General features: G+C 42.4%; 1 protein-coding gene across 3 annotated transcripts in view; it reads right to left on the reverse strand.

Annotated features, from left to right (window-relative positions):
* Nucleotides 1-18,830, reverse strand: part of GFOD2 (Gfo/Idh/MocA-like oxidoreductase domain containing 2) — a 158,432-nt gene that overhangs the window by 41,139 nt on the left and 98,463 nt on the right. For all 3 annotated transcript variants that reach the window (XM_085639596.1, XM_085639595.1, XM_085639597.1), the window contains one exon: nucleotides 1,692-2,047. In XM_085639596.1, coding sequence (XP_085495722.1) covers nucleotides 1,692-1,950 — 259 coding nt within the window. In that variant the 5' untranslated portion in view covers nucleotides 1,951-2,047. The remainder of the gene's footprint in view (nucleotides 1-1,691; nucleotides 2,048-18,830) is intronic.

The following is an 18,830-nucleotide window of genomic DNA, read 5'->3' on the forward strand; positions in this document are numbered from 1 at the left end:
GTCAGAAGTGATGCCTTCGCTTTTCTTGCACAGAGAGTCTCGAACAACATTCCCCTCACAAACTGGCAACCTTAATGCTCGCTAGTTACGGAATGGAGACCCACTTTATCAAAGACCTTCTCATCGACCACTGATAATGGCTCCTAGGTCTTCTGGCACGACAGTAGCTCCCTACCCTCCACACCCCCTTACTTTTAATTATGATCTGATCCAGAGTTGTTCCCCTACCCTTATCATGTCCTTTGATCTATTGTTAAGTGCAGCACTCCTTGGATTCATACCTAGGAAACAACATAAGTGAGGTGTACATTTTCAGACACCCTGCATCTATATTGCAACTCATGTTACAGACATACACATTTTGATGGTAGAGGTCTAATTCTCACCTGTAACTTAATGAGCTACGTCTCCTTCTTTTTGGACTTCCTTCTGTAGAGAGACAGCCACTACCGGAACAGAAGCATGTTCCCAGAGCTTTATGCATTCCTGTGTGAGGAGTTGCTACACACTTTGTCAGGGATCCAGAAGCAGGAGGATCGAGATAAGCCAGAAACTAGTAAGCAACTATGTCAATGGCAACCCGTCCCATGTAGCTGTTTCAAACTCTTGGCATGCCTCAAGAAGAACAGCAACCTACCATAAAAGAACACATCTGCCTGCCAGCATGCCCACATTTAATGCTACAAAGTAGGCATGCGCAATCTGAAAATCTTCTTTACCCAGCTTCGAAAACAGAAGGGTAGCATTCATCTTATATTAAAATTCCTAGTATTGGGACCCACCTCTCTGCTGACCTTGCAACATTTAACACCACACAGCAGTTCTCAAACAGTGAGAGTCGGACTCAGTTCACAGACATCCCGCTCCCTCACAATACTCTGTGAAAATAACAGCTTCTTGCCTTATTGTGATTACCTTTCGGTTATAGACACATCATTTACTATGGAGCAGACAATAAGTCAGTTATGGTGTTAGGTTATTGTTCTGCTGCTTAGTTCATTCCTATTGCTTTCCCATTTTTATACTACTGTGTATGTGTTGTCTTCCTAGTTTTATTTTCTAAAGCTATTACCCAAATCTTAACATATATTCAACGCTCAGTCCAACCAAACCGCTTCACCTTCTGTCATGCTCTTCTCCTTCCAGGTTTCATGTACTCCCTTGGATATGCTAAACCTGTCCTGCTGAAGCATTTACCCTTGTTAGTGATTTAGTCCCAGTGTTGGCCGGGGTGCTGATAACTTGAATGTATCTGCAAAGCCCCCGCTTCTCATCTACAGTCATTTAGATCCACGGAGATCTTCATGAACTGAAGTAACAATCTTGCAAAATCTACCAGACACTACATTACACTTTAATATATACCTGTCTTTCAGCAGCCTTGCCTCGTCACCATGGTTCTGAAAACAATACTGCAAGACAGATTTCACTATGGACGTGCACAATTACCTGCACATCTATATAAGAAAGGAGGAAAAATAATCGAGTCTCTCATAAAAAATTAGAAAGGTGACCAATAATCAGCTCATACTTTTCAATCAGTGATATGAGAAGCCACAACAACCAGCTTGATATGCCCTTTGTGCATGTGCATGAATTAGTTATTTGAATTATGATAGAAGAGGGACAACTATTTAGCCTTCTAGAAACTGCAGTGCTTTAAAATTACAAGTTATTTTACAGATGCATACCGAGAGCTTTCACTGCAATCTGCCGAGTGAGAGGGGGAGGAATATTGATGCAAACCAAATCCACGTCTTGGTGCAGGAGTACGTCATCTGTGCGGCTAGTGTAAAAGGAGATGTTCATTTCCTCGGCAAGCTGTTTGGCCTCCTCTTCGGTCTTCCCCCACAGTGCTTCGATCGAGAACCCCTCGGCTCGCAGTAGGGGGACCAGCACCCGGGCAGTGCTGCCGGTGCCAAAAACGCCGATTCCCGGCAAGGTCTTCATTGTGCTTCATTCAGGGGCGTCTCTCTTTCGCTCTCTACCCAGTCTTTGGAGGCTACGTTAAAAGGCATGGTGGACTTGGTAGCCTTCTGTAGTGGTCCTAGAACACAAATGGAAGCTACAGGTGACTTACAGTTTAACTCTGTATAGCTCCTTTCTTAGAACAAAATACATTTTGACTACACACAAAGATATAAATTCTTCAATATTACTCTGGACTACGATTCAACACACAATCGCACAATCATTTAAGCTAAAGTGTGGAGTTGCAACTCGCACAGACAATAACCACTAGTTCTGGATGAAATTAGGTTTGCAATTGCTCGGAAAGTCTTGCCACAAAGAGAGGACAAAAATGGCACTGAAAGAAATACCTACTGTGATAGAATCTTTAACTATACGAAGACCTCTATGGTGCGCTGCACGCCTTCAATTTGTAGGCGGTAGAAATATTGTAATGACCCACTGACGGTACCAGTTATGGAACTGTCCCAAAATACTGGCTTTATTCAGTGTCCCAGTAGTCAGACGTTGGCTTTCATTGAACCCATTTTCCCAAGTCGTAATTTTGGCTGCAAATACTTCAGGATGGTTTTCAACAAACATGAATACACAATTAAGTAAAAAAGAACCGCGTAGTTACTAGAATGGCTTATTGAACATCAACATACTGGTAAAGGGTTAAGCCTACCCATCCAATGCAATTTTTAAACAGACCGAATTTATGAAACACAACCGATAAAACGTTTGTAATTTAGTTTTTAACATGCACTTGTGTGTGAACAAAGCACCAGTCGCCGATTCAGCAGGAGGAGGTAGAGATTCAGGATGCTTAGAAATGTGAAGAAAACAAAGACAGTTCCTTCAAATATTGCAGAAGGAAACAGTTCTCCAAACCATCTAACCCCTTTACAGCAGATTTAATCTTACCATCATATGGACACCAGAGAAAAGAAACTGAAAAGAAAATACATTGTGCAGAGTCCTGAGGAAGAATTGGTACACATTATTTTTTGTATTGCCAGAAAAAAAAAAACTAACAAATGTTACACGCAATATCACGCAGTTAAATTAAAGTAAAGCCAAAAATACAAATGTATGAAAGGCTATCCGGGGGTGGGGGATGGGTTGGGGGGAGTATCTTAGTCCCTACCTAATGGGTTCAGTACCAGATGGTGATGCTTGAATGAAGGTTCCATTGCCATTTGTGTTTGGCTATGTGGAGAGATTGTGCTCTTGTATGGTTTCTCCCTCCACCCACCCCCTACTGCCGTTTCTGCAACCTCTTGGGTACCATTAATTGCATAAAAAGATATAAACTGGACAATGATAATGGCTTTGTAAATTTGTTCAGACTCCACCCCTCCAACAACAAACAACTTTCTTTTGAGAATTTCGCGACATTCAGTGCCTTAGCTTCCTACGTGCAGATCCCATTCCTGTTTTCACTTTAAACATGCTATGTTGCTCACTTGACCACATATGTTCCTTACTTTCATAGTCTTTGACACTGTGTGGTAACCCACATACTGAATGGAGTTATTTAATAGAAACTAGAAATACGTTCTTCCACAGCGTTTTCAATGCAATTATGGATTTTCTATTCTAGAAATGACACATAATCCACTGTTTGCTGTATAATACGCAGGTTTTAAAAAGAAAAATGGCTTTACAAATCAGAAAGATCCAAAGTTACAAAAACAATGCACACAGGAGTGCATCTTAACCTTGCTGTGTTAAAAAAGGTGAGGCTTTTGGCAAGATAGTGTTCACATACTCAAATTGATAGACTAAAAGGAAGGACTTTTATTTTAAACAAGAATCAAAAACCTGATGTATTTAAAAGTAACAAACAAACTGGAGCTAAGGATTCTTTGGTATGAAAATGTTTAGATTTTAAAAGAGAAGCCCAAACAGATGGTTTGCCTTTTTTCAGATAGAGTGTCTTCATTCTTAAAGTGCTGCCTAGTGATTGAAATAATAAATATATAATATAAAATGAGGTTCTTTTTTTTAAAATTATTATTTCAAGTCAGAGATGTTCCACACATAACGTTAAAAATATTCAAATAAACTAAATCGTGGGGAAAAGAAGACAGCGTGTAGAAAATGAAGAACCAGACAAAACAGTATTTATAAAACAGTCTATGACGGGAGAGCACAGAAAGTGAGAAAAAACATAATTATACCAAATCAATAATAAGCACGGAATCAAACAATGTTGTAATGTAAAAAATCCCAGCTGAAACCGATCCAAATTTTGTCAAACTTTTTCAGTGATGAAGGAGCTCTAGCTTTGGCCAAGGCCAGTTCAGAATCTTGAATTTGTCGTATGTGAACCTACCATTCGGGTGCCTTTGGAGGAATAGCAGAGACTCAGCCTCCAGAACTAACTGACAGCTGAAGGCTGATGAATTTGGGTTAGCGGGCATTACTAAACGGCGCGGACGCACCATGAAAGCTGCCCAAAAATAGAACTTAAAAAGGCAGAAAGTTGAAGCCCCCCTTCCTAGTACGGGAGTTTAATAAAACAAATTGCTCGCTTTACCCTCTTGTAACCCTAAATAAAGCCTCACACCTAAAAAAGAATCAGGAACTCGAAGTGGGATTGCCCTAAACAAATAAAGAAATTTCGGGAAGATGTTCATCTTGTGGATGTTACATCGCCCGATAATAATAAGTGGGCGTTTATTCCATGACTTCATCTTGGAAATAATTGATAATAGTAAAGGTTTGTATTTTAATTTGATTATATCCCTTATCTCAGAACACAATTTAATACCATGATATACAGCAGTCGAGGTTACCCCTGGAGTTGGAGAATCGCTCTTAAAATTCAAGAGAACCTGTGTCTTAGATATGTTAAGCTTATACCCGGAAAACGTTTCAAAACCAGCGGCTTCATTTACAACCTGTCCCAGCGCTGCTAACTGGCTGAAATGAACAACTGTGATATCATCCGCGTATGCGCCAAGTTTGAGTTGCTGACCGCCGAACATCAGAAGCCGGATGCCCGTGTTCATATGAAGCAATTGCAAACATGGCTCAATATACAGAGCAAATAAAAGGGGAGAAGCGGGCACCCCTGCTGGGTGCTGCAAAGGATCTGAAACAGCTTGAATACCTCCCGGCATAATCTACTTTGGCACATAGGGTCTTATATAATGCCTGAGCCAGTTTAATAAATCTATCCCGGATGCCAAAGCCACAGAATGAAACCCACATACAGTCCCCAGGCCTTCTCGGCATCTAATAAAATCAAACCTATTCTGGTGTTGGATTTCCCTGCAACATCGAACGCCGCAACCGCTGTGTTGGTATGACTAGGAGTATCCCTTCCTGGTACAAGAATGCTGTTCTTTGAAGTGGTTTCATGTTGGATTGAGGCACTTATAGAAATCCTATTGTGTACACAAAGATTAAACCCTAAACTAAGAAAATATTAAAACATAGTTGATATGTGGAGTAAAAGCAGCACAAAATTTATTACAAATAGCAAATACATGAAAGCTTGTATTACACTGCACATGTAGAAACTATTTTACCATGGAAGGTAGACAAAAATGGTAGCCCTGTGATTTCATGTAAGACAATTTTTAAATCAAATACTGGTGAATAAGATTTGCCACATTTTGCTATCCTTGTGTATTCACTTTCTGTGCGGTACAATGTGCCTTCGCATGCAGCATGATTTAGTCAACCAGGTCAAAGAAGCTGCTCCTAAACTGTTACAAATTTCCAGTGATCAATCCCAATAACCAAGAATCGTAAAGGCTACAGGAGGTAAATAATTTCAGCTTATATCTTTTCTACTCATTGAAATATCAACACAAATATTTTTGGCCCAAATCTTTAAATGTTAACTGTGCATACTTAAAGAACAAAAAATGCAAGTCAACTCCTTTAGCCACATACGGTTTAAAATGCTAAGAAAAGTTAAATTTAACGGATTTTCACCTACATACTCACAAATCTATTGTTCAGTGAAAATGGTGAATGGTTTCAGCCTTATGGTAGTATGTTTTCTTGTGGAGTTGTCTTAAAGATATTAATCATATCTAAAGCAATACGGGAAATTATCAGGATTGCTCCACTTTTCAAAGACTACTCTAAATATATTTTATAAACCTATGTGTGCGTACACAGATTTTAAACAACATATTTAAATTAATTTAATGTATACTTTTATGGGATTGTGCTGCAGTACCTGCGAGTGGCCATGTGTGGTGTTTGAAGTTCTCCAAGGCTTTAAGGCAGTAGTAAATTTAGAAATCTAGTCTGTGGAAAACAATGGTTTTACACTTTTGTAGGTGTATGGCTGTATTACCATGTCCCTCTCTCAGCCACTCCTTAAATTTTCCTAATTTCCTCTCATTTAGTGGCGAGTACACTCCCTTGTCATTCCCACATTTACTACGAAAAAGTATGCATGTATACCTACGTATTTGGAGATTTCCACCACTGTGACAGAGACTTCTGCACAGAAACGTAGGAAAGGTGGAGGGCTGTAAGTTGTTTTCTGAAAAGTATTTTGTAGTCTAAGAGTAGTACTACTTTACAAACTGTTTGTGAACAGGCCCCACTGTGTTTACTGGATGAATGGTTCTCTTTGATGTATAGTTGCAATCTTGATTTACCAATGTGTACAAGAATTGGTGAGCAGGACAGTAATTCATAAATATATACATCACGTCCAAGGCCCTCCGCAAAGAAAGACCAGGCACACACAATGGATCGCTTGGACCGGCAGATTTAATGGAATGGCATAATGCATTTTGGATTCCATCCTTCCTCAGATGCCTTTCTCGACAGAACAGTGCCGGTGTCCATTATTTAATGGCACCTGCTTCACTCCGATAGGTGAGGACGACACGGTGGGCGAAGCAGACGTTGGGACGCCCGGTAAGTACCTTCCCCCATGTGGGTGGCGTTCTCAATCCTGCCAGTTGCACCAATCACACAGGCACCTCTCTGCCGGTCCCACAATCCAACATCCAGCCGCTTTTCTGTCACGGGAAGTCCCGAACTGGAATCTTGGACTGTAGTCAGTCCCAACGATTGCTGCTAGAATTGTCAAAAAGAGGTGGTGCGGTAGTTTTCCAAAGGGTTTGAAACTGTCCAAAGTGCAACTTAACCGTAACTATATATTTGCCTATTAAACTTTTAATGCAATGAATAAAATCTGTATAATATTGGAAATAAATCAGTGCTAAAGATGTCAAACAGTAATCTGATTTATTTTGGTAATTAAATCACATCTTCAGTAGTTAATGGACATACAACATTTAACAGCCCAGCAAAGCCATTATTTAAGGCTAGAAAGGGACAAAGCTGCTTGATTAGGCATTCATAAACACTGAATCAGGTTTGAAGGGTGTATACCTGGAGGTGAGGCAAAGACTCTATTGTGAGCAAAACACATGTTCGGAAAGTGGTTGTGGAGCAGCCTTTAACAACGATCCAGTTCTATCAAATGCTCAAGCATTAGAGACATGCAGAGGACATTTGAAGTAAAATATTAATGTAATTCTTCCACCTGCACAACAGTTTTTAACCCAAGGAGAGATAGATAGATAGATAGATAGATAGATAGATAGATAGATAGATAGATAGATAGATAGATAGATAGATAGATAGATAGATAGATAGATATCTCCAAAGGGAAGTGGAGGTTCATGAAAAAGGAAGGTCTGACCTGAAATAGTCAAAGAATAAAAAATAAAAAATCCCTTCCAGAACTTGTCTCATGTGCATTAAGGGTCAATTCCAGATATCTGGTCCATCATGGTTTCCCATTTTTATTTGCTATACAGAATGGACTCCGTGTTGCCTCAAGTGAGAAAAACTGGCTTTAAAATGTCCCGTATTGCATACTTCCTCAATTAATTCCAAATTAACCTGTTGATCATGCTTTAGGAAGGTGGACAGAACTGTAGGAAATCTTCTGGTTTGGATGAGATTTTCCCATGGAAAAAGAACAATAGGTCGTTTTTATTGAATGTATTAATTCTGCTTAATATTGTTCTTGCAAAGGCAGGAACATATGTGCGCAAGGACAGATGAAATGTGTCGCCCACAATGGCACGCAGGCCTGGGGCTTTTTCAAGGCTGTTGATAGGGGTATGTTCATGATCGAAAGAGAATAAGGGACAGTGAGCGGAATGGTCCAATAGTGAAAAGGTGCAAGGTTTGAAGTGAGGGAAAAGTTTCAGTGAGGGACAGATTTCAATGCCAACAATTTATGTAGAGATTGTGAGGGGGACAGACTATGTACCCAACCCACAGAGTCTTCGAGTTGTGTGGAGGATTGTAAATAAGATAAGGCAAGATGTGAAAAATAGATGGAAGTATGTTATGTAGAAAACAAGGGATCACCCAATTCAGAGACGTCATGGGTCCAGGTGCGAGTCAAATACAATAAGTTGTGTAATTTACATTAAATCGTGTTACTGCAAGTTAGGAAGATTACATTTGAAAAGAACACATGCAGTTTGTCTAAAATATGAATACGAAAACATATTAAGTTAGATACATCAAACAGGCAGTCAAAAGTGCGTATATGGTTAGTAACAATAGTGTCATTTTTGCACCGTATACATAAGAGTTCCAGAAAGTGAGTTTTGAATATAGATTCCAAAGGTAACAAGCATTTGCAATGCAATCGGTCTCGCATTAGGAAAGTTTGAGCTATTGGTATTGTAAATGCCAAATTTTGTATTTATGTGTTGGTTTTGAAAAAAGCTAAATTAATAGCTTTGTCATTTGCAATTTCAATAGTTTTAACTTTCGCAAAATCTACTGATGCGTTTTAGAAACGCTTTGATCCTGTAACGTTTGTGTTTTTGTTAAAATTTAGAAAAGGCACCTACTGACATCGTACAAACTAGGGGGTAGTGTGTAAGGGGGTAGTGTGTAAGAGGGCAGTGTGTGAGGGGGAATTGTATGAGGGCACAGTGTGAGTGAGTAAGGGTGCGGGCTGTGTGTGTGTGTGTGGGGTGTAAGGGTGCAGTGTGTGTGACCTAAAGCACTGTGAGTGGGTGATGTGTGAGACCAGTGTATGTGGGGGCAGTGTGTCAAGGGGTCAGTGTTTGAGGAGGGGGCAGTGTGTGTAGTCTGTGTGGAGGGGTAAGTGTGAGTGGTATGTGTGAGGGAGCAGTGTTTGTGGTCTGTGTGAGAGGGGGGCAGTGTGTGTGGTCCGTGGGAGGGGGCACTGTGTGTGGTCTGTGTGAGAGGGTGGCAGTGTTGGTTAGTGACTTGTCAGTAAACTGTATTTCTATTTTCTTTAAAGGCTGTATTAGTATTGAAAAAAATACACAATCTGATACTGGCTCACGTAAATGACTGCAGTGCCTTGGAAGTAAACTGTATTCTTATTTATTTGAGGGGGTGCAGAGTGTGAGGGGGCTAATGTGTGTAGGGCAGTGTGTGAGTTGGCATTTTGTGGGGTCTAATGTGTGTAGGGTAGTGTGTGAGGTGGCAGTTTGGGGGGGTCTAATGTGTGTAGGGCAGTGTGTGAGGTGGCGTTTTGTGTGGTCTAATGTGAGTAGGGCATTGTGTGAGGCAAAACAGAACAAAAGGATAAAAGTGCTGTTTGTAGAGAGAGTGATTTTTTGTTTGTTTTGCATGAGAATGTAAGCAGGAAAATCAGACAAAAGCATACGTGTTTGGATGCGTAAAGCAGAACACAGAGGCTGGAAACTATTGAAGACGAAGGCAGACAGCAAAACACAGAGAGGCGAGACAGGATAAAAGTGTTTTTTGTGGAGAGAGTGATTTTTTTCCCCGCATAAGAATATAATAAGAAGGAAAGGAAACAATGAACGTGTTTGGTTGCGTAAAGTTAAATTAAAAAAAAAAACATTCAAAGTAAATAAATATAATAGACGCATGGAAAACTCATAGGCACTAGGTCAAGTAGTCAGTCACACAAAGCCCAAAAAAAAAAAAAAATGCGAGAAAGAGAAGGTGGGGTGGAACTACACGGAAGGGGAGAGACGTGTGGGCGGAGAGGAGCCTGGGAGAACGCGCGGCCGAGATCAAAGAAAAGGCGTGCAACCATATGGAGAGTGAGGGAGTGTGCAGCCTGGTGAGCTGAATGCGTGTGGCAACAGAGGGAGAGCGCGGCACGCGTGCACGAAGTGTCTGGTAGAAAATGGAAGCTGTAAAGAATGCGCGTGGTCGTGGCAGTTGTTGACAATGCGCGTGATTGTGTTCACATGAACTGTACGCGATCCGCAGCTAGGTAGACTTTTCGGACTTCTTACTATAATCTCGCCTATCCATCCCTGCGGGATAGAATAGGCGAGACCTAAAAAGGAAACACAGATATCGTCAATCATTAAGGACAGGTAATGGAGTGATCAGGATGATGGTTTGGAGAGAGAGCCACGAAGAGAGGGGAAAAATATCATGGTCAGAATAAACAAAGAGGTGTGATCACTGGGCGACAGTAGTAAGCCTGTGAATCCAGAAGTGTAGCACCCAAGCTAATCATCTTGAGTGGATAGGTGGCTTGGGTGCCGGATACGAGAAGCATTGCAAATTTCTCTCTTTGCAGTTACTTAGCCAGACCTTTTCTTTGTTCTTGGGATGGGGTAAATCACAGATCTTTTAGGTTGGTAAACACCTTGAAGGGTGCTTAGACTATGCTTATTCATTGTTTGTGTGACCCGGAATAAAGTTCACTTACAACTCGTACATAGATCGATTTTTATGCTTTTAATTTTCCAGCATTATGTTATGTTTGGTGCTTGTATAGCGCTCGAATGTCGAAGCGTCTTGGCGTTGAGGTGTGAGAGCAGAAAAGTAGGATTGTAAAAAGGAGGCCTAAGCGGCTGTAAAAAGCCGGGTTTTCAAGCTCTTCCTGAAGAGCTGGAGATTGGATTGAAGCCTCATAGACAGAGGCAGCTTATTCCAGAGCTTGGCCACACAGTGTGTTATTGCTCAGCCCCCCCATCTTGCTCGTCTTATCTTTGTGGTTTCAATGAGACCTTGATTGGCCGATCTAAGAGTGCGTGAAGGAACATAAGGTACGAAAAGTTTTTGAAGGTCATCAATACATTGGGATTCAATTTCCGAGATAAACGGAAGGATTATATACTTGACATTTCCGGTCATGCTGTCACATGGGTAAAATACTAATGATTTCTGGCAATGACACAGGGTGTTGTATTTTAGAAGGCACATTTAAAAAAAAAAAAATCCTACAGGAGCCCCATCTTGTCCGTCCTGGCTCATCGACGTCAGTTTCCCTCCATTTTTTCCAAGCCGAGAGGGAGATTACAATCATGAGAAACTGCAGTACCAATAAAATTGTAACTAAGATCTTAAAAACTTTCCCTATAAAACCTTCATCAAACGAGGAGGCAGGTGGGTCGGTGAGGAATCTGCATGTAGATAAGAATATCCACCAGAAAGACTGTTATGAAAAGGTAAGTAACTTTTGGTTCTGAGGGATACTTCTACCTGCAGATTCCTCACCTGAAGAACAGATTACACAGCAATACCCTGTCTAGGAGTAGGGCTGATGGATGATTTTAAACCAAGAAATCCTGAAAGACAGCTAGCAAAGGGTCAGTTCCTGTGCACCTCTGCATTAAGGCAATAATGCTTAGCAAAAGTTTGCAAGAAAGCCCACGTTGCTGCGTTACAGATCTCTGCAATCGGGACACCCCGAGCTTGAGCAGTAGAGGAGGACTTGGCCCTGGTGGAATGGGCTCGGATACCTTCAGGCAGCTTCTTCTTCGCTAGGGCGTAGCAGGCATTAATGCAGAGGATGTTCTAACAGGATAGGGTCCTCTTCTGAATTGCCTTCCCTTTCTTGGCTCCACAATAGCCTACGAAGAGCTGGTCGTAGGACCAGAATTTCTTGGTGCGGTCCAGGTAGTAATTAAACACTCTCCTAGGATCCAAACGACGCAACAGTTCCTCGCCTTCGTTGGAAGAGATAGAGGGTAGAAGGTCTGAAGGGTAATGCATCGGGCAAGGTGGAAGGGAGTGACAACCTTAGGAAGGAAAGCAGCCGTGGTTCACAACACCAACTTGTCTGGAAAGACATTAGTCAACGGGGGAGGCGAGGGGGGCACAACTACGGCCTGCAAGTCATTGACCTTTCCAGCAGATGTGATGGCAACCAAAAACACAGTTTTGAGGTGCAACATGCGAAGGGTATAATTTTGCAGGGGCTCAAGCAGAATTTCCCATCAAAAACGTGAGAACCAGATTAAAGTTCCATTGAGGCACCACAAAGGGAGTGGGAGGAAAAAGATTAGTCATGCTCTTAAGAAAACATACAACAGGGAACTTAAACAGGGATGGCTGATCTGGCAGACAGAGGAGAGCAGACAAGGGAGCTAAAATATCACTCCACATTGCCGATGACACATCCCCTTTGAGCTAGGGAGAGCGCAAATTGAAACACTTGGGATAACTTGGCCTCTAAAAGATACACACCATTATTTGCACGCCATGCAGCAAGGTTGCCCCATCTTCTGGAGTAGGCCGGTTTAGTAGAAGGGAAACTTGCAGATAAAATGAAGTCTACCACCTCCAGTGGCAGCTGAAAGGAGCTCAGTTGCCCCATCTCAATCGCCAAGCATGTAGGTGGAGGCCTTGGAGATTGGAATGCAAAAGCATTCCCCTCGACTGCGAGACAATATCCAGGATGAATGGCAGGTGGAACGCACATGGGAAAGACCAGGAGGTCTGCTTACCACTCCATTCTCTGCCAATACAAGACTATGAGAATTACTTGGGCCCAGTAGTGCCTAATCTTCCTCAGAACCTGATGAATCAAGGTTGGGGGGGTGGGGGGGGTGGGGGTGGCGGTTCCGGGTGACATTGTGCAGATGAAAGTTCCACCTCAACTAAAACTCATCCCCCAAAGCGCCCCTCAACGGATACTGAAGAGCGAAGGACTGCTGGCACTGAGCACTTTCTGAAGAGCCAAACAAGTCCATCTGAGGACTCCTAAACTGAGCAAAGATGTTCGGGACTACCTCTGGTAGAACATGCCACTCGTGATCGGCAAGATAACACCGGCTCAGGTTGTCGGCTCTGACATTCTGAGACCCTGCTAGGTGATTGGCGGTGAGTCATATCCCTTGGCGTTGCACCCAAGACCACAGTCTTGCTGCTTCCAAAGGAGGAGAGACTTAACGCTCTCTTGCTTGTTCGTGCGCCACTTCACAATCATGTTGCCCATCAAGATCTGGATGTACTGACCCAGGATGGCGGGAAGGAAGACCTTGAGTACCAACCAAATCACCCACAGTTCTAGCAGGTTGATGTGAAAAACCTCCTATTCCAGAGACCTTTGATCTCCAGATCCTCCAGGTGAGCTCCCCACCCTAAGGTGGTGGCGGCGTCACTACTGTCATCACAGCCAGAGGGGAAGTGAAGGCCAACTGGGATGTCAGGTCCACCTCTTTCCCCCACTAAGCCACTTCCACTTCAACGTTGGTGGAGAGGACAATGGAGTTCGACAGATCCACTTTGTACTGGAGCCGCTGCCTGCGGAGGCACCACTGTAAAGCTCTCACGTGCCAATGTGCACTAGTGATGAGGAGAATGCAGGAAGCTAGCAGACCCAGGACTAGTAGGACTCTCTCAGGACAAACTCTAGCACCGGGTTGAAACAAATGAATCATCTCTTGGATGTATGCATTTCTCTGTGGAGGAGGAAAACCGTGGAGAAGGGTAGTATGCAGTACCAACCCCTCTACTGGAATCATTGGGAGGGCCGCAGTGGAGATTTGGGCTTGTTGATTGAAAAGCCCAGGACGAAGAGCAGCGATGCCGTCAAATACAGCTGATGCAATACTTTCTCTGGCTAGCTGGCTTTGATGAGCCAGTACAGGAAAATGGGGACACCCAACCTAGGGAGATGGGCTGTCACCACTGCCATCACCTTTGTAAAGACTCAAGGTGCCAATATCAACCCCAAGAGTAGTACTGCAAATTGGTAGTGTTGGTAGTGTGTAGACCCAACCATAAACAGTACTTCCCAATGGGACCGCAGGATAGGAAATATACTTCCTGCATTTCCAGTGACAGCATCCAGTCTCCAAGCTCTAACGCCAGTATGACTTGAGCTAGGGTCAGCATCTTGAACTTCTCCTTTTGGAGGAAGAAGTTTAAGCTCCTGAGGTCCTGAATGTCCTTCTTGGGCACTAAGAGGTAAAGCATGTAACAACCTTTGCCTATTTTTGTGTCTGGTACCAGCTCCACCGCCCTTTAAGAAGGAGAGCTGCCACTTCCTGCTGCAAGATGGTCAAATGACTGGAAGGTGGGAAAAAGGGAGGAGGTGGGATATGGGGTTGAACTTGAAGAAAGAGAATGGTGTATCCCTTTTCTATGATCTGAAGGACCCACTGATCCAAAGTAATGGTTTTCCTGGCCGAATGAAAATGAGACACCTGCCCTCCTATTGGCTGTGTGTGCAGTTAGAGAAACAAACTAGGCCTGCTTTCCTTGAGGAGCAGGAGAGGAGAAAGAGAAGGAGGAGGAAGGTTACAATGCGGATCCATGGCCCCATACTCTGGAGCAACCCCTGTACTGACAGATGAGGAGGTTAGGTTGCTGCTTTAGTGTCTGGTACTGTCTGGGACAATAGAGGAACCTCTGCAGAAAAAACGAAAATGCCAAAAGGACCGGAAGTCCATCGATGGTGGCGAGTGAGCGTGTAGTGACTTTTGATGTCTAAAAGCCCTTCAGTGCTGAATCCGCCTTATCGCAAAACAGGAGCATCCAGTCTGAGGGAAGGTCCATCAGATTGGACGTCTGAAGAGAAGTTGGACATCCATAGCCACGCAAGGCAACAAATGGACATGAAAGTCTCCATAACAAGGGTGATGGAGTCAGCTGTGTCAAGTCTGGATTTAATGATGTCGTGAGAAGCATTTTTGGGGTAAGGCGAGCAAGAAGGCCAAAGTAGTATTCAAGGATTTTACTGCTGTACTCCCTGCCAAGAAAACTTTTTCCCCAAGCCTCCAGCCTTTTATACTCACTGTATGAAGGCGTGGTAGGGAAAGCATCAGCCAACGGAGAATTGGAGCAAGAAGCTTGAATAACCAGGCATTCTAGCGACAAATGCGTGAAGAGGAACTGCGCGCCGCATGATGCTGAGCTGTAGCTGTGGGCCACAAGTCAGTTTACTGTTGACTTCAGTACAGGTGTCAGTAAAGCCTCACTGAAGGGCAGGAAGGATTCTGCTATGACTAATGTTGAGAAGAGGACTTCAGTACGCACGCTTCCGATGCCAGCCTTAGTCCTTAACCCTGGCCATAAAGAGTTTGGCCTCCCGCTCTTTGATGGCCTTGGGGTTCATGCTGAGCGTTCCATAAGGTATTTTCAGGCATCCTGGTGGGTAACCTGCTAGAAGTCTTAATTGAAGCATTGGAAGCCATATTTTTCCAGCAACTTGAGATAGGCGTTGACAGTGATCATCCCTAAACTGGATAAAAACCGAATGGGACGCTCCTGGCATCAAGCACTGTCACTGCTAAATACAAATGCAAAAATATTTAGCAGGGTGATAGAAACTTGTCTGGAGACGGTTGTCACTAAACAAGATAAAAACACAATGGAAAGTTCCTCTTATTGCCAATTGTTGATGCAAAATGCAGCTTCAAAAATACTGACCAGGGTGATAGCAACTCATCTGGAGAAGGTTATCCACACTTATGTCGACCATGACCAATGTGTATTTATTTCTGGATGGAGCACAATGCTGAGCTGCGTCCATCATGTGCAAAAATCTATACATATATACACACAAAATAGCAATCATGCGATGGACATGCTAGTCACAAAAATGGCATTTGACTATAGAATGGCAATTGCTGTTTATGGCACTACAATGATACTATCGCAGTCTAATTTTCAGGTCATAGATGAACTCCTATATAAGACACCCATGGCTTGGTTTAGAACAGGAGATATAGTCTTTAGAGAAATGGATCCTAGGCAGGGGAATTTGGCAGGGTGCCGACTTTCCTGATTATTATTTGCCCTGGCAACAGAATCATTGGCCTCAACACTATGTATCCACGTGAATGAATAGGGTATCAAAATAGATGGTAAGAGCAGATGACGCATTGGTCTATATGCATGTGGTGAACCTAATCCTTCTTCTGAGGAACATCTGGACCAATCACTAATTGGAATGTGTCTCTGCTGTACCCGCTGGGAGGTATGGCCTACAGATCAGTTCTCAACTTGGTCTGCAGTGTCCAAATGTAGGTTCTAGACACATGTTACTTAGGTATATGGATCTCTGCCACTATATTTAGAATGGAATATAGGCTGAATCACAATAATGACTGCATACATTCACAGTTTTAGGAGAGGCTGCCTTCAACTTTGACTGGGAGAGTAGCTATAATTAAATGGATTAGGTCACAAAGATGTCTCTAAAGGTTTTAGCAGGTACTATGGACATTATGCCCTGCAAAGCAAAGATCTGGTTAGAATAATGAACATTTCTGTGACTTTGTATTGTCTCCTCACCCAACATTAAACTAGGTGCTCTAAACTATTTATAAAGCAAAGAACTTTGGATCTTACTGACCTGGAGCTATATACTTAGCCACACAACTACAGCACCTAACGCAATGGTTGGAAGATGGGCCAATAACGATAAACGGCTAATACGTTACCACTGAGAACAGAATCAGAATGCAGGACTTCTGACAGGGGTCAAGGGAGCGTGAGGCCACAGCACCATATCTAATTACACTGATGTCCAGCATCTAGAAATATTACAAGTGGTGTATATAGCATGCCATACCATTCCAACTTGGGGCATCCTTAAGTGGTTTGCCCCACTTGCATGCACTGTTTATAAAGGATGTGGCGATCTCTTGGAGACAAGGTGATTGATTGGATATAGGTCATCTAAACACAAATGAAAGATTCATCACTTTTGAGGAGGCACAACACTTGTATGGGATACAGAGCGGACAATTATCCCAAACAATATACAATTACATAAACAGTGATGACTGTTCCTGAACTGACATCTAGCAAGCATGAAGTCTCACCTTAATAGACATTAGGAAGATGAATGTGGCAAACCTATATTGAACTCACAGTGGGAACCCAGATTAGGTCAATTTATTGCAGTGCTAGATCTAAGTTCACCCAAATGAAATCTCTACATTTGATTTATCTGATTCCGAAAACACTACATAAAATTGATCCAGGCAGAGGAGGGGACTGCTCCAGATGTACAGCAGAAGAAGCAGATTTCATTCATATGATGTGGTCTTATGTCATAATGCAAGGTTCCTGGGAAGGATAGAACTAAAACATTCAGGGGGTAGTGGGACCCATGGTGAACACAATATTATCATTTGGGGTATATAACATGCCAGGAAAAAAGAAAATATGGTACAAGCAAGCAACGTTCTCTCTCATACTAGCCAGGAGATGTTCTGCCATACATTGGCTCCATCCAGGGTGCCAGACAATGGAGAAACGGCTTAAAGACAGCCAGCTGGAGAAATGGCCTAAAGACAGCCACAAATGGTCAGTAGCATAGAAATTGCAATTGATAAAAACCAGAGTTGTACATTAAAGTTGGTCGGGTTACAGTTGTTTTGTGTTAACCTAAAACAAATACAATTTGATTAACTAACAAAATCAAGAAAAAAAAAAAAACAGAAACGATCATAAAGCAGATAGCGGTCCGGACAAAAGGAAAGTGTTGATAAATGGAATGGCTTGGTCACCTGGAAATTATTAAGAGAAAAAAAAAAAAGGAAAAAAAAAAATAGGCATACTGATTTATCTACCAGCTTATTGGTGTGGAAATGAAAAGTTTTACAGGTATGAGGTGGGTGTTGCTGCCTTTTTGCAAGACTGGCACACACAGCCCGAGGGGAAAAATTGTTTGGGTGTTAACATTGCGATTGTCTTCTGGGATTTGGCACATGGCCTTGGGTATTTTTCCTTCTTCCTGACAGTTTTAATGTAATATTCTAGGAAAATACCAAATAAATGTAAAAAGAATAAATTGGAAAGAAAAATTCATAATATTTGTAGGTACACACAATGAGAAAATATTACAGCAAGAACCTTTCAGTGTTTAAAATAGAGGGTACTTTTTAAGTACGTTTCAAAAAGGCTCCGAAGACCTATGGTCTTGCTCGACGGGGAGTGCTTCATCAGGAAGTAAGATTCCAAAATATCTGTATTCTGCCCTTTGATATCTTGTGTTCGACTCAGCCACCTATTTTCGGTGACGCCTTGACAAGCTATAATGACATGGAAAATTATAACGTTCCCATCACTTGTCATAGACAAACCAAAAGGGCTGTTTGAAAGGTAACATCAAAAGACCCACTAGATCTTAGTTAACTATTCAGCCAACTGCTTCCCAAACATTTTGGATAGGCGGGCATGTATAAAACCAATGTATCCAGTCGGCACAATTGGAACAAGAATGGGGCAAATCAGCAAATTAGTTGCCATAAAGTTTCAACCCGTAGTGAGATACAAATCAAGCAGTGTGCAATATTGCTAAAAGGCGGCTTAGAAGGGATGGCTATAGGGCCTTCAGTAGAAGCCTATGGAAACACTGATTACATACTGAAGCATCTAGACACTTGGACTCTGCTTGACAATCTACTCGTGTTCATAGTGAATCGAAGAAAACTGATCTGGGCAAGATAAATGGATACAGACATACATGGGCTAACAAATGAATCTGATGCTGAGCAGGCGAGCATAAAGAAAAATAATACCACGGGGTAAAAATATATCTGAGATTATTTTAATATGTTAGGTTTGGGTAGTTCATATTTAGTGGCTATTTGCAGGAAATTCTAGAAAACATAACGGAGGTAAAACTGAGATACAAATTGGAGAGGTAAAGTCACCCC

The sequence above is a fragment of the Triturus cristatus genome, chromosome 12 (assembly GCF_964204655.1).
Source record: "Triturus cristatus chromosome 12, aTriCri1.1, whole genome shotgun sequence".
In the NCBI taxonomy this organism is placed as follows: Eukaryota; Metazoa; Chordata; class Amphibia; order Caudata; family Salamandridae; genus Triturus; species Triturus cristatus.